This window comes from Propithecus coquereli, unplaced genomic scaffold (genome assembly GCF_000956105.1).
Source record: "Propithecus coquereli isolate 6110/MARCELLA unplaced genomic scaffold, Pcoq_1.0 Scaffold63, whole genome shotgun sequence".
NCBI lineage: Eukaryota > Metazoa > Chordata > Mammalia > Primates > Indriidae > Propithecus > Propithecus coquereli.
In genome coordinates, this window is record NW_012152285.1 from 7,210,079 (window position 1) to 7,226,638 (window position 16,560).

At 35.9% G+C, this 16,560-nt stretch overlaps 1 protein-coding gene across 1 annotated transcript in view; it reads left to right on the forward strand.

Annotated features, from left to right (window-relative positions):
- Positions 1–16,560, forward strand: part of BTAF1 (BTAF1 RNA polymerase II, B-TFIID transcription factor-associated, 170kDa) — a 106,183-nt gene that overhangs the window by 16,571 nt on the left and 73,052 nt on the right. The window contains exons 2-4 of the mRNA XM_012659664.1: positions 10,537–10,660; positions 14,278–14,392; positions 16,157–16,303. Coding sequence (XP_012515118.1) covers positions 10,537–10,660; positions 14,278–14,392; positions 16,157–16,303 — 386 coding nt within the window. The remainder of the gene's footprint in view (positions 1–10,536; positions 10,661–14,277; positions 14,393–16,156; positions 16,304–16,560) is intronic.

Here is a 16,560-nt window from a genome sequence, read left to right on the forward strand (position 1 = left end):
GAGACTCTGTCTCAAAAAAAAAAAAAAAAAAAAAAAAGCTGTTTTAAGAGACTACAAGTGGTATTTTCAGTTTTTGCCAGTACAGAAAGATGTATCTTCTAATTTGTTACTTCCTGTATAATAATACATAAGTATATGCATTATAAATACATTGACACATAAACTTAATATCAGATTTATCAGGCAATATAATTTTAAGGGGATGAGTACTTCCTTTCTTAGAGCAGACTATATTTTCACAGTATTGGACGTGGCCTTACAGAGACAAAACGAAAGTGTTTAAAAAGAACCTAGTCTGACTTGGCCAACTCTAATCTATTTACGGACATTTAGGACACTTAATATTTCTGAGTAAATGAGAGGATTTTGAAGGATACTGCCTTTTGTTCTGGATATTGTGTTTCAAAGGGTAGGGGTGATTTTTCTGTAGATTTTTTTCTTATTCACTTTGCCAACATTCTACTTTTAGAAAAAGCCCATCATGTTTGTATGAAAGAGCTATCTTTATGGTCAGTTTAATTGTAAGTTAAAAAAAACATTTTTGAGACAGCTTGTGTGTTTTGGGGGTACTGTCAGTTCTTGACTTTTTCATCTGTGGATTCACTTTGAATGGCAAACTTTAGTTTCAGGCTAACCTTCTCCATGCGCTGAGCACATTTCTGTGCTAACCGAACTTCCTTTCTCTCCTGTTGGTGTATGCATGTGGAATACAGATTCATTTTAATACTATTTCATGTAAAATAGGTGAAAGATGTAAAAGAGATAAAAATCATATGCCAGAATCAAATCTACAATGTTTTTTGCACTGTTTACATCAATGTGCATAACTGAGGAGAATCTGTGTAATATTTTTAGGACCTCATAAACATTTCCAGCGGAAGAGAAATAGTAAATTGGTACTATCATTCCCTCAATTGTCAGGTCAAGAAATCTGGAAATATTCCTTCACCTCTCTCTCCCTCTCTCTGCCCCCATCCAGCCAGTTACCAGATCTAATCCTGTCTGTTCTACCTTTCTTATTTTTCTTCAGCCAATCATTTTCTACATGAGTTACCACAATCCTACTCCATGCCAGCGTCATCTATAGTCCAAGTAGCAGCCTCTCTCCTTTTCCTGCCTCCCATGGTCCTCATTCCAATTTATTCTTCAGCTATATTATTTGCTAATATGCAAATTTGAACATGGTCATTTTTCTGCTTAAAACCCTTTAGTTGTTTACTGTTGCCATAGGATAAAGTCCAAATTCCCAAACATATCTTACCAGATCCTTTGTGGTCTGGTTCCTGCTTCACCTTTTTACCTTCATCTGTGTCAAGTTCTGTGCACCTCCCGTTTCCTCTGCCTGTCTGTCTAATTCCAACCTTAGTTTTTTGGTCTAAGCCTATATGTCACTTTGTTCAGGAAGTCTTCTCTGGTTTTACTTCATCTGAGCTATTTGTACCAATATGTACTCCTGTCAGTCATAATATTTATCATACTTTGTAATCCATTAACTGTTCCCGCCCTTGTTGGATTAACATAAACTTTATGAGAGAAGTGAATGTGTCTTTGATCTTTCTGTCCCCAGGAGAATGCTTGGCTCCTTCCTAGCAGGTGCTTAATACATTTTTTAAACTGAATAAGTGAGGGATTTTGCTTTTCGCTTTAATATCTCTCGTGATTTTATCATAATTTATGAATAGTTAGAATATTCCATAATTTAGAATATTTACAGTGTTTTTCAGTGAGTGCTTTTGAGTTTAACTACAGTTTTTACCTCAGGAAGAAAAACTTTCACTATCACTTTGAATATTGACCAGGATTATAATTTTTTAAATAATCATCAGAATAATTTTTTAAAGTTTATAATACGGTAAATTCTGTGATAGCATGGCCTTTTGTAATGCAAATTGGATGTAATGTATCTTGTGGGAGCCAATTTTGTAGACCCTGCCTTATGAAGTCTTGGTTTTACTGTACTTTGAATTGTAAGAATGTGGCAAATTATGAAATAGATGGCCAACTCTTGATCTGTGGGCGAGTTAAATCTTAAAAAAATAACGTTGTGACTCTCTAAAATTGCAAATGCAATCATAGCATTTGAAGTTCTCTATAAAAGGCAGTGCAGTATCAGTGAAAAATGTATGACTCCTTTAGCCCTTAATAAAAAACACAGCATACAAATGTAGGAGTAGAGAACAATGTTGCCCTTAAGATGTGGATGCTGGAAAATCAGCTAAGCTCACTCACTAGCTACTTGACTTGCTGCCACAAAACCAACCTCAGCAAAAAACAAATTAGTATATGTTTCAGGCTTTCAGTGTGGCTTGCAAACAAGTTGTCATAATTGTTATATCTTTTAATATCATTGTTTTGCTCTGTGAAATGTTCTTCCATTATCCTCTTAGTTGAGGTCGGGCCAGCAACAGTAAAGACAGCCTTAGAGGGAGTGCTAAGACTTATTTATTGATGTTGAATCTGTAACTGTGTGGGGTATGATCCTTAATATAGGTTTTTGAAAGCTTGTTTTTGATACCTTTGTGACAGTTGATTGAATTGACTGTTGTACATTGGCTAGCTAATAGAAACATAGTTTTTCCTTGATTATACTGAGAAAGTTTAAAAAATATAGAGTTTTTCTTGGTGTTCTATGCTCTAAAAGTCATGTCTAAAATGTCTAGATAGTACTTACAATTTGACTGTTTTAGAGGTGTACCTAAGGTCTCTGACTTAGGTCATTTTGCATTTGAAAATAATACAGTTGGTCAGAAAGGATGGTGGTTGGGAGAGGGGAACCAGAGCATATCTTCTTATGGAAGAAACAAATTCTACGTATGAGCAGAACTTTGCTCGGTTTTGTTAATTCCCTCTCTGAACTGCTGATACTTCAAAGAATCATTGTTTCGACAGGCCTATTCTGCCAAATAAAAGGAAGTTTCTTAATGGAGGATGTTCAGTGGATCCTTCCTATGAACTGGGAAAAAGCTAATGTAGAAAAAACTACTTTAATTACCTATATAGGACAACACAGATTTGCTAGTTCTATTTCTCTCCTATTGTTAATTTCAGTCCATTATAAGATTTATAGGAGGGAGTATTGTAAATTATAATTTATCAAGTATTTTATACTTTTAAAAAGTTAGAGGTAGAGAAGCCAGAAGTAAAGGAGGCATAGAAGTGTTTGTGTTTCAGTGCCTATGGTAAATTCCTCCATTTCTTGGTTTATTTCTCCAGGTACTTAGATGGAGTGTTTTAAATACTTTTGTTTTTGTTTTTAATTATGGCAACACACTTAAGATGAAATTTACCTTAACCATTTAAAAATGCATGAAGTTTAAACATTTTAAAATGTATTTTATATGAAGTTTTAAAACCTCAGATATTTCTGCTAAAGACCCTAGAACAATATGCTTTATCTTTACCATAAAGTCATGTAAGAGGCCATAGGTTGTTGGATCCAGGATGGAGGGTAGAAAAAAATGTCCTGAATGTAACTTAACTAGCATGCACCTGGCCTTGCACCTGGCTTTGGTGTGGTTTCACATCTTCATATTGATTCTTACTGGTCTGTGTGATATCTTTGTATTTAAAAGAACAGAACATTAACATAGTTTCAAATTACCCACAATATGAACTAGAAGGTATATATTTTAAAACACTAACTTACAGAATTTGTTGGGTTGGAACTTATTTCTTTTGACTTTATCTTTCTTCCTTAATGATAATAATGTGGGATTTAGTACACACCAAATATTTATTCTCTTTTCTTATTTCCTAGGTAACACAGAAAATTAAAAATTCCGGATAGTCTGTTATTTTAAATTGTGCTGTACTTTGACTACATATGAAAATGCATGACAAAATGGACAATCTTGACCGATCATGCTCCTTTAGTTAGGACCACAAAACCGTCCTTGTGAGGTATTCTATCAGTTGACCTTCCCCAAGTTTTCATAGATTAAATTTATTCTGAAAACATCAGTGAGATTTTTTTACATCCCCAAATGGCTTATAGTGGTATTGCAACATATACTTGTTTGTTGACTGTGAAGTAGTAATCTAGAACATGTTTCAGAGTTCAAAATGCATGAGATTTTTTTGTTTATTTTCCTAGCTTTACTGTTATGAATTATCATAATGCAGACACCTGGAGAGGAGAGGGGTTAGATTGTAGCTGCCAGAATAACCTCTACAAACTTCCATGTAGTCTTTCCTTTTTCTAGGCAGTCAGCAGTTGTCTGAAATCACAGATTGGTATTAGGTTGGTGCAAAAGTAATTGCAGTTTTACCATTGTTGAAATTTGCTGTTTGATATTGGAATACATTCTTAAATGTGGTTATGTTATATATCATTTTAATGCACAGTTTTCACTTTATGTCTAACATCATTTCCATAGTCTAAAATAAATATAAAATAAACAGCAAGTAATATGTCATTAGCAAAAAAAACATAAAGCGAAAAATGTGCATCTTATTCAAGTTCAAAATGGATTGTAAAGCAGCAGAGACAACTTGCAACATCAGCAATGCATTTGGCCCAGGAACTGCTAACGAACATACAGTGGTCATTCAGTAAGTTTTGCAAAGAGAGGAGAGCCCCGAAGATGAGGAGCACAGTAGCTGGCCATGGGAAGTTGACAGTGTCCAATTGAGAGCAGTTATCAAAGCTGATCCTCTTACAACCACACGAGAAGTTGCCAAAGAACTCAATGTCAACCATTCTATTGTGGTTCGGCATTTGAAGCAAATTGGAACACGAAAAAGCTCGATAAGTGGGTGCCTCATGAGCTGACCAAAAATCAAAAAAATCATTGTTTTAAAGTGTCATCTTCTCTTCTTGTTTGCAATAACAACAAACCATTTCTCACTCGGATTGTGACATGCGATGAAAAGTGGATTTCATATGGTAACAGCTGACAACCAGCTCAGTAGTTGGACCAAGAAGAAGCTCCAAAGCACTTCCCAAAGCCAAACTTGCACCAAAAAAGGTCATGGTCACTGTTTGGTGGTCTGCTGCTGGTCTGATCCACTACAGCTTTCTGAATCCCGTCAAAACCATTATATCTGAGAAGTGTGCTCAGGAAATCAATGAGATGCACCAAAAACTGCAACACCTGCAGCTGGCATTGGTCAACAGAAAGGGCCCAATTCTTCTCCACTACAACACCCAACCACATGTCACACAACCAACGCTTCAAAAGTTGAACGAATTGGGCTACGAAGTTTTGCCTCATCTGCTGTATTCACCTGACCTCTCACCAACTGACTGCCACTTCTTCAAGCATCTCAACAACTTTTTGCAGGGAAAACACTTTCACAGCCAGCAGGATGCAGAAAATGCTTTCCAAGAGTTCATCAAATCCAGAAGCATAGATTTTTTATGCTGGAGAAATAAACTTATTTCTTGGCAAAAAGGTGTTGATCGTAATGGTTCCTATTTTGATTAATAAAGATGTGTTTGAGCTAGTCATAATGGTTTAAAATACACTGTTTGAAACCACAATTACTTTTGCACCAACTTAATAAACATGAACCATGTCTTGTGTAGTTAAAGGATTGAAAATGGGTGAGATTTCTTACCTTCCTCAATAGGTTCATAACCAGTGGATATTGTCAAATATAATTGCTTTATGTTTTATTTAAATTATCCTTCTATAGTCTTTGGTAGCTTCCATTCAACTTGATGTCTGTTACCTCTGTCTCCTCCATCTGTCTGTCCTTCAGAGAATGAAGAATGGCTTTTTTTTTTCTGCTAGTGTTCTTCAAGAGAAATTTTAGCCAAAAGGAATATTGTGGTGAGTACTGTCTTCCCTCAATCAGCCCTTCTTTTAACTCCCTTCTCTTCTGATCATCTAGCTTCCTTCAGAACTCTCACTCACCAAGGGCCCTGTTTGCCCTCCAGTATAATACTGACCCTGTCTCATGCTCTTTCTCCTTCTCCTACTAGTTCACTATACCAGCCTTTTCCATTGTGGCCTGGCCCTGATGCTTACCCTGCTTGTCTCGTAACTGGCTACCCTGGGGTAACAGGTCAGACTGCCCTCTTGTCAGATCCTTGTATGCTCATCCCTTTGTGTGGTATCTAATCTGCTACCCTGGAAAGAGGACTGGAGAACTCCAAAAGGGTCGTTGAGTCAAGAGGACCAAAGAAGCATTCTTGTGTGCCCATTCCTCTCTCTTTAGGGAGGCAAGTTTCACTACCACCAGAGTGGAAGAAGTGAGGATAAACAGGCCTGGAATTAGATGAGAGAATGAGCTGCTCTGTTACCCTCAGGGCAGTTGGCTGGAGGAGGATAAGAGGTGACATGACATGGCATTGGGATAAAAGGCTCTGCAGAAAGGGGAGGCAAGGGGAACTGGCAGTTGTGGGACAGCTCAGCATTAGGTTAGAGAGGAGTCAAAGGTCTTTGGGTAGGAATGTGGTTCTGAATGAAACTGGGTAGCAGAGGACCAAAGGAAAGTTTAGGAAGGAATGATGAAGGAATACAGTGCCTTCTGTATGGCCTCTTTCAGCTTGCTGTTTGGAGCAGGCATAACTGCCTTGTTACTCAGAATGCTGAAGTACTGCTGTGCTGATCTTTTCACTTACTGAAACATTACCTTAGCATTGGTTCTGTTATTTTTATAATTTGTTTTTGTGTAATAATGGCTATTACAGATTAACGATGTTTCTCAAAGGAAGCAAAAAGAAATTATAATACAGCATACTCTTCCCTTTTAAAATTGGTACTTGCCCCAAAGAAACTTGAACTTTCCTTATCTATAATTTTGGTTACAATTAATACCAACTACTTAATACATATTTGAATACTGTGCAAAGTCTCATGGAAGACGGAGTCATTGAAGAAGGTGAAGCCTAACGAGCATAAGACGTGACAAATTAAGAGATACCACAAAAACGTAATAAATACGTAAATGGCTGTTAAACATAAGAATTTCTTTGGATTTCAGAAGAGAAAGTAATCTCTATTGTATAGTAGTCTGAAATTATTTCAGTAAGGTAAAGGACCTTAGCTGAATCTTTATGGATAGGAGCTAACTGAAGAGTTAAACCAAGAGAAGCCTTTTTTTCTTTTTCTTTCTTTTTTTTTTACTGCAATACTTTTTATTTCTGTTGTTACAGCAGCAAGCTCAGGTGCACCTGAAGCTCACCTCTAACAGTGCATCTGGTTAAATTCCAGGGGACACACCTGTACTCTAAGCTGTGCCTCCCACTGACATTTCCCATCCCACACCTAGGCACACACCTAGATGCACACCTGCCCACACGTGCAGTGAGGCAGAGTCTGCACCCATCTTAGCCCTGACCAGTGATCCACTCTGGGTATCTGGCAGAAACCAGCCAGGAAACCACCCCTTCCTGGAGGGGTGAGCCACTGTCACCCTGGCTGGGAGGGGTTCCCTCTGTTACCTTGGGTGGGGGCACATGAGAAGACATTCTGAGTGGAGGAAACACTATAGGCAAAATTGTGGAAACCAAAAAGACCCATATTTGGGAGAAAACGTTTTTGTTTTGGATTACTATCTGGTAGGTAGGTGTGAGCCAGTGAAAGTTTCAGAGTAAGGTAGTGATTTGATCAAAGGGTGCTTTAGGAAGTTAATCTGGCAACAGGATCACCAGGCAGTTGGAAGTGTGGCACTGGAGCTCCCAGATGGCCTAGATATGGGGAGTATTTGTACTGGGTGTAGAATTTCCCAAGGGAGAAAATGGTGAGAGATGAGCAGCAAGGATTGAATCTGGGAGGTGTTCATATTAAGAGTGGTAAGAATAGGAGAACAAGGAAAGAAGAGTTTGGAGAACAGGGTAAGATGTGAAAACTTAGGAAGGAAAATATTTTAAGAATAGGATACTTGCTGGTATCAGATGTCATAGAAGAGTCAAGAAAAATTGACTTCATGAAAATATTGGATTTGAAGCTTAAAAGAGTTTAGTGGTGACCTTCAGGTATGATGTTTCAGTAGTATAGAAAGATAGAAACTTGATTTACAAGGATTAAATTGTGTATGATGAAATAAGTGATTTTAAACACTTGTTCCAGATGCTTGTCAGTAAAAAGAAAATGTTCTAGAAGGTGGAGATCACGCAGTTTATTTTCTCAATGGAGAGCTCTGCTTATTGGAAGATGGAAGGGAATGGATTTAATAATAACACAGTGCTTTGAGATATTGGAGGAAGGGTAATTGAATGAGGATGGAAAGGGGATGTTATCAAGACAAAAGTAGGTCAGGAAACAATTTTTTTCTCCTTTGTCCTGCTATCTCTAATTCACTGTATACCAATTTTGTAGCAAAAACCAGTGAATTAATGGATAAAGGTAAATGTTTAGATAGCCTTGAAGGAGAAAGGAGAAATATTATGCCAAAAGGTGGGGATATGTCTATGCACAGTGGGAATTAACTGTTGTATTACTTTTTTCTTTATGTGACTAGCTTTATTTCCTAAAACAATTTTCTTAAAATATGTCCTTGCTTACCCTTAACTATAAAATTTGAAGCTCACCTCTTAGTGTTTTGTTCTGAAGCGGTTGAAAAGTTTTATACTACCTTTAGTCTTCTTGACTGAAAAAAATGTATTTTAGTTGTATTTCTTACCAACTACAATGATTTAATGACTAATTCGATAAATGCTACATTGTTACTATTTGCTTCTTAATGCCATACAGACAAAAACTTGTGTGTTTCATTTGCCTCCTTACAGCATTATCTGTTTTTTTTTAATAAAAGGCTTTCAGAGCTTTGCTTTATAACTTTTTAGCTCTATGTGAGAGAAAAAGAATCCCAGAAGGAATATGAGCCTCTTTGCGGTTTATTCATGCTTAGCTTTAGGACCTTGCCTTTTTTTCTCTTCCTCACTATATAAAATCTGAAGATATATTCACTAAACTCCCCTTGTGTAGAATTGGACACAGTCGATATAATCTTGCTCCACCTTGTTTAAAGTACCCATTTGTTCCAGGTATGGAGCCTCCTTGCATTTATTCCCTGTGGCATCCACTCTACCTCGTTGAGTCTGATTAGTAGTGTAGTGGGGGGCTACACCTATACAATATGTGGACAGCTGGTTGCAATTACTTGTGACTTTTTCCTCTCTAAGACTTTAGAATTTTCGTGTGTTGCAGAAATACAGTTTCCCATTCCCCACCTTATTCCAAGTGTAAGACATTGTGATTTTATCACAAGCTTCGTTCTTTGGATAAGTGGCAGGACTAGGATTTGATTCGAGGCACTGTGGCTGTGGAATTTGTGCCATTATGCTATATGACTTTATAAACTCTTTCCTCAGGGATCGTATTTATTGCCATATCTATACCTTTAGTCCCAACTTTCTCCTGAACTGTAGATTTCCTCTTTCTCCTCATCTTGCTAGGATTGTAGATTCAGGTTTGCACTTCTAACCTAAAATTCTCTGAAAGTTTCCTTCCATTTTACTTCACGCTTCACACTGCTGCCAGATTAATCTTTCTAAAGCATAGCTGTAGTCTCATCACTCTCTTGACCCAAGACCATCATGGTTGCCCTGTACATTCAAAGGTCTCCACAGTAAGGCTTCACCTACTTCTGTACCTGTATCTCTGACTACTCTCTTAAGTGAACCCTGAATTAGAACCAAACTATGTTACTCACTTCCCTAAATATACTCTTTTCTTATAGCTGTGCTCTTCTTTTCCCTCTTCTAAATGTTTTTTCCCTTTTCCCTTTCACCACCTCATCTCCACCGGTATTGAAATCATTTTCTACCATTAAGATGCATATCATGCACCATTTCTTTTATGAAGCCTTTTCAGTATTATACAGTTGGGGATGTAGCATCGCTCCCTTCTTTCACACTTCTCAAAGCACTTCATACTTCTTTTCTGACACCTTTCCATACTCTATATTATTATTATTTATGTACTTGCCTTACCTGCTCCCCCAGGCCTAATAGCCAGGTCCTGGAGAGTAGAGATCAGGCATCTCCTGCAGCCCTAGCGTAGGTATTTTTTTTCAAATTGTTTTTTATTATTCCTATTTTAAATTGACACATAATTGTACACATGGGGTACATACAGTGTGATATTTCAATACTGTGTGGAGTATAATGATCAAGTCAGGGTGATTAGCATATCCATTACCTCAAACATTTATCATTTCTTTGTATTGGGAACATTTAAAGTCCTCTGTTTTAGCTATTTGAAAATATACAATAAAATGTCATTAACTATAGTTACCCTACAGTGTTATAGAGTACTATAGCTTATTTTTCCTATCTAGCCATAATTTCTTATCTGGTAACCAACCTCTCCCTATCCCTCCACTATCCCCCACCCAGCCTCTGGTAACCACTATTCTACTTTCTACTTCTGTGAGATCAACTTTTTTAGTTTCCATATATGAGTGAAAACATGCAATATTTATCTTTCTGGGTCTGGCTTATTTCACTTAACATAAATGTCCTTCAGGCTTATCTGTGTTAGCATAGGTCGCTTTTCATAGCATCTGCTCAATACATTTATTGACTCAAACTGAAACATATGAGAAAACACATTCAGAATAACCATTATATTTTTGTTATTTTAGGCTTGATCGTCTATTTATTTTACTGGATACTGGAACTACTCCAGTTACAAGAAAAGCTGCCGCGCAGCAACTTGGAGAAGTGGTGAAGCTTCATCCCCATGAACTAAATAATCTTCTATCTAAAGTAAGAACTCTTTTTGTTTTAGTATAATACAATTGTAGAGACTTGTCTGTGGATAGGAACACAAAAGTAAAGGTAAAAATCATCTTATTTCAGTAATAGTTTATGATCTCCAAATTCCTTTACATATTTTAATATTTTTCCAAATATTTTTAGATTTTTTTGCTGTTTCTTATTTTTTGTCACAAGATTTACAATTTTTTTGAATCAAGTTTAATTGTTTAAGGGTTTTGACAATATAGAACCTTTTGCTTGTGGCACAGACTTGAATCTGTCCCAATTTGGTAATGAACTAAGTTGTTAATCTGGTTTGTTAGTGGTCTGACTTGTTCTTAATGGCTAATAATTATATCATAGTTGGTAGTCTTCAGATAGGTGAGTACTGATGGGCAATGATTGAAATATATGAGAAGCTAGATGTCATATTACATCTTTAGTTATCAGCTGTTTGAAAGTGGAGGCTTTCTGTTTTGGTGGGTTAGTGTTTTCATAATCCTATCCCATCTTCTTTCCTTAAGCAATGGCTGTATTTTTACTGAACTCTGTAGGCTTGCTGAAGTATACCTGTATGGTAGTAAGTGACAAATTCCATATGTTTAATTCCCTAGCATGCAGAATAAAGCAGGAGTGCTTGGTGTGGGGGGAGGGGGTGGGGGAAGGTGGATACACGATAGGGTTGGGGATCAATATGATTGTCTAGACATTGGAAGCCTCAAGATACCTCTCTCACCGCAGTCTTATCCCCTTTCATTCTCATTTGTCCCTCCCTAATATTTATAAGCAGGAGTTCTAAGCCCTTTCTCAACGTACACAAATCTGCATTGTACGTTTGTGACCATGAGGACTAACAGCGACTCTCTTTCCAACATACTCCCACTTAGATATTATCAGTACTTTCTAACTAAGATGTAGATGGAGAGACAGTGATTTGATAACTATAGGCTCCACAGTCTCAGAGTGAAGGATGCATATTAGGCAATATTATACTCATGTATAAGGTGGGGACACAGAGAGGCATACACATTTCTTCCCCTCATGCCAAGGGAAGAAGTGGAGGATGGAATGACCTTAAACTGGAAACAATGAACAGTACTAGTCTATACTGAACTGAGAAAAAGATTTACAGCTTTCCAAGTGAGTTCTGGTCTTCGTAACTCAGACCTCAGCATATTGGCTGCCATCAGATCATTCCAAAAGAGGCAGAGTTTGTCTCTAGCACTGACTCGCCTCGTTTCCTCTTTTCTCTGCCCTCAGTGTTTTCCTGTTGCCTTTTGGTTTAGTGTGTGTGTGTGTGTGTGTGTGTGTGTGTGTGTGTGTGTGTTTTAAGCAGCTTTATTGAAATAGTTTACATAAGTGCACAATTCAGTGATATGTAGCATATTACCATAGTGTGCAACAGCCATCATCACAGTCTGATTTTAAAACATTTATCACCACAAAAAGAAACCTCATACCAATCAGCAGTCACTCTCCATTCCTCACTCTCCCATATCTAGTCCTGGTCAACCACTAAACTAACTTTATGTGTAGTTGCCTATTCTGAACATTTTATATAAAATGAATCATGCAATTTGTGATTCTTGTGACTAGTTTCTTTCACTTAAAATAATGTTTTCATATTTCATATTGCCAAATAATATTCCATTGTATGGCGATGGATATACTATACATATATACCATATCTTATTTATTCATGTATCAGTTGATGAACATTTGGATTGTTTCCACTTTCTGGCTGCTGTATTATAAAAAATGCTGTAATGAAAATTTATGTACAAATTTTTGTATGGAAGTATGTTTTCATTCTCTTTGGTATATACCTGGGAGTAGACTTGCTGAACCATATGGTAACTGTGTTTAACTTTATGAGAACTGCCAGACTCTTCCAAAGTGGTTCCACTGTTTTACATTTTCAACAGTAGCATACAAGAGCTCAGATTTCTCCACATCCTTGCCAACACTTATTCACTGACTTTTTAATTATAGCCATCCTAGTGGATATGAAGTGGTTTGGATTTGCATTTCTCTGATGACTAATGATGTTAGGTATCTTTTCATGTGTCTGTTCATTTGTATGTCTTCTTTGGAGCAATAATAGATCCCTTGCCCATTTTTAAATTGGGTTATTTGTCCTTTTATTATTGGTTGTAAGAGTTCTTTGTATAGTCTGGATACAAGTCTCATATCAGGTATATGATTTGGAAAGATGTTCTTCTAGTCTGTGGGTTGTTTCTTCACTGTCTTGAACATCACTTGTGCTTCTGGTGTCATATCTAAGAAACCATTGCCTAACCCACAATCACAAACATTTAGTCCTATATTTTCTTCTAAGAGTTTTATAGTTTTAACTCTTGCTTTTAGGTTTATGGTCCATTTTGGGGTTAATTTTTGTACATAGTATGAGGTAGGTATTCAACATCATTCTTTTGCATGTGGCTGTCCGGTTGTTCCAGCATCATTTGTTGAAAAGACCATGATTTTCCCTTTGAATTGTCTTGGTAACTTTGTTGAAAATCAGTTGACAGTAGACACAGGTTATTTCTGAACTCTCAGTTCTATTCCACTGATCTATATGTATATCATTTTGTCAGTATTACAGAGTCTTGGTTACTTTTGCTTAGCAGAAAGTTTTGAAATCAAGAAGTGTGAGTTGCCTGGCACGGTGGCACGCACTTGTAGTACCAGCTACTTAAAAGGTTGAGGCAGGAGGATCATTTGGGCCCAAGAGTTCAAGGCTGTGGTATACTATTATCATGGCTTTGAATAGCTATTGCATTCCAGCCTGAGCAGCATAGCAAGACCTCATCTCTAAAAAATTACGAAGAAAAAAAGAAGTGTAGGCCTACCAACTATATACTTTTTCTTCAAGATTGTCTTGGTGATTCTGGATCTCTTGCATTTCCATGTGAATTTTAGAATAAGCTTGTCCATTTCTGCAAAAAAGCCAGCTGGGATTTTGAGAGAAATTGTGTTGAATCTATAGATTAATTTAGGGGATATTACTTACCTTTAACAATATTAAGTCTTCCAATCTATGAACACGAAGTGTCTATTTAAATCTTTAATTTCTTTCAGCAAAATTTTAAATGTTTTGTAGTTTTCAGTGTATAGGTCTTGCACTTCTTTTATTAAATTTATTCTTAAGTGTTTTCTACATTTTGATGCTATTGGAAATGGCATTGTTTTCTTAATTTCATTTTCAGATTAATGTGTAGAAATAGGGTTGATTTTTATATATTGATCTTACATCTTATAACCATACTGAACTTACCTATTCATTCTACTCCTTTTTTTTTTTTAACTTTTAGGTCTTTTTGTATTAAGTAATGAGACAATAAAAAATAAGTACTTTGCTTTTTAATATATTAAATAACTATGCTTTTCTTAGAATACACTTCAGCATGTTTTTGTTAAAAGTTTCTTAATCCACTTTGTTAAGGGGGTAGTGATATTTCCTGTGAATGATAGACTCTTGTAAATGATTTTAATAATTGTGATGTATTTTATATATATTTGGAGGGGTGCTGAGTTATAAATTAATAACAAGTAAATTTATATTTCTCTGTTCTGGCTACCTTGAGCAAACAATTTTTTTATGTATAACTTTTATAATTTTTAAGGTATTGATATATTTAAGGAGTGCAAATTGGGATACCCGGATTGCAGCAGGACAAGCTGTTGAAGCTATAGTGAAAAATGTACCTGAGTGGAATCCAGTGCCAAGAACCAAACAAGGTGCTTTTAAGTGGAAAAGTAGTTTGAAGTAAAAACCTAACTGCAGAATTGACTATAATATACATTTTATGTTTTAATAATTTTAATTTAAAGGCTTAATTTTCATGCTTTTAGGTGCAGCTTTGTCAGGACATGATATTGAATAAGGTGATTTTCACCATACTTGAAAAAAAAAAACTACCGGATAAACAAAGTGTTTTTACATGTATTTTAAATTATTAATTTTATAGTATGCTTGATTTATAGAGATTATTACTTCCACCCAAGAAATTCACATTCTAAAAAAGAAGTTAAATCAATACAGTATAAATATTTGAAACAGTCTATTTTTTCTTCTTGTTGCTGGGAAAACAGTATAGTGTAGTTATTTTCTAAATTTAAGCACAATTATATATGGATATTTGGAGTGATAAGTTGTTAGTGTTTTTTTTTGTGTGTGTGTATGGAGATGGTTTCTTGCTATGTTGGCTGGTCTCAAACTTGGGCCCTCCAGTGATCCTCCTGTCTCGGCCTCCCAAAGACAGGATTACAGGTGGGATTACAGGGGTGAGCCGCCACGCCCGGCCAAGTTTTTGGTTTTTATGTGCCCTTTAGATGTCTTGTAGTGGAAAAACATTTGTTTTCTGACTGCCTATAATGATATTTAAAAACACAAGCTTTTGAAAGTTGTAAAGGTGTACGTTTTAATTAAGTCAAAATTTAATATGGTGCAGTGTGATTCATTTTCACCTTATAACGTCACTTTTATCATCAGTCTTAGCTTGCCTAAGATTTTTGCTTTTATTTGGTGACATCTATTATTTTGAGTTATTGTATTAATTTATCTTCTCTCATCAAATGAAATGTATGACCAGAAGTAGTTATGGCTTGTTTCAGAAAAGAGCCTTTTCTTTTTAAGCTCATTTATCCCTGCTTATTTAGATATGTAGAGATACTACAACTCAGATCCATTTTTAAAATCTTGTTAAATTAGTTATACTAGCATTAAAATTTTTGGTGAGGTTGTTGTCATCACTAGAAAAGTTAAAACATTCATAATAGTTAATCTAAGTTAAACAATTATACTTTAGTTTACAGATGAATTACATGCAAGTGCCAGCTAAGCAAACTATTAAGTCAATGAGCAATTACAATATATTTTAATGTTTATAATGGTATAACCTTTTGGGGAGGAATACAGAACATTTTGTAGATATTTTTAGACCTCAGATGGATATATAATTTTAGCAATTCATCAGGAGATTATAATTTCTTCAGAGTATGGGAAGAGAGTCCTGTTGAATACATAGTGGCCTAGCCATTCCTCAAGTACAGGGAGGGATGATGCTTATTAACCTTGTTTGTGAATACATTCTGTGAATATTTTTGTCTTCTCATTTAGCACTGTAATAAACTCGTGTTGTTACCTTGGTATTTTTAAACTCTTGAACAGTAAATGGAGACAGCATGATGTTTAACATATATATTTCAACATAGGAATGCATGTCTTCACATAACATTGTGCTTTAGTGGTTGGAAACAGTTACACATACATGTACTAACATTCTGATGGTTTGTAGAAGGGGAGCCAGCAACTTAATAATTTATCCACAGATAACTAAGAACTGATCATAAATAAATCTAAGTACCTTTTCTACCTCCTCCACTTTTACTTTTCTTAAAATATTACCCACATACTCTGAATAATGATATACTATTTTCTTTCATTCCATGCTTTTGAATGAAATTAATATGGTCAAATTAATATTTTTAAACCTTATCTAGAACCTACTGCAGAAAGTTCTATGGAAGATTCATCTACTGCAGATCGATTGAATTTTGACAGATTTGATATATGTAGATTGTTACAACATGGTGCATCACTCTTGGGATCTGCTGGTGCAGAATTTGAACTCCAGGATGAAAAATCAGGTATGTAGTAGTCTTATAGAAGAAAGTCTGACATGTTTATATGTTTTCAAACTAATTTGTCACGTGGTATGCTGTTCTTCGGTCATATGTAATCTAACATGTCACAAAATATAAATTGAAGTCTATGTGGGTAGGGCAGGTTGAAGATAACTAACAGTATTTGGTCTAAAGCTACAATGTGAGGATTTTTTTCCCTCTAAGTGAGTATGTACTATGTAGGTGCATCATTAATTGATACATATGAATATTTCAGCAAC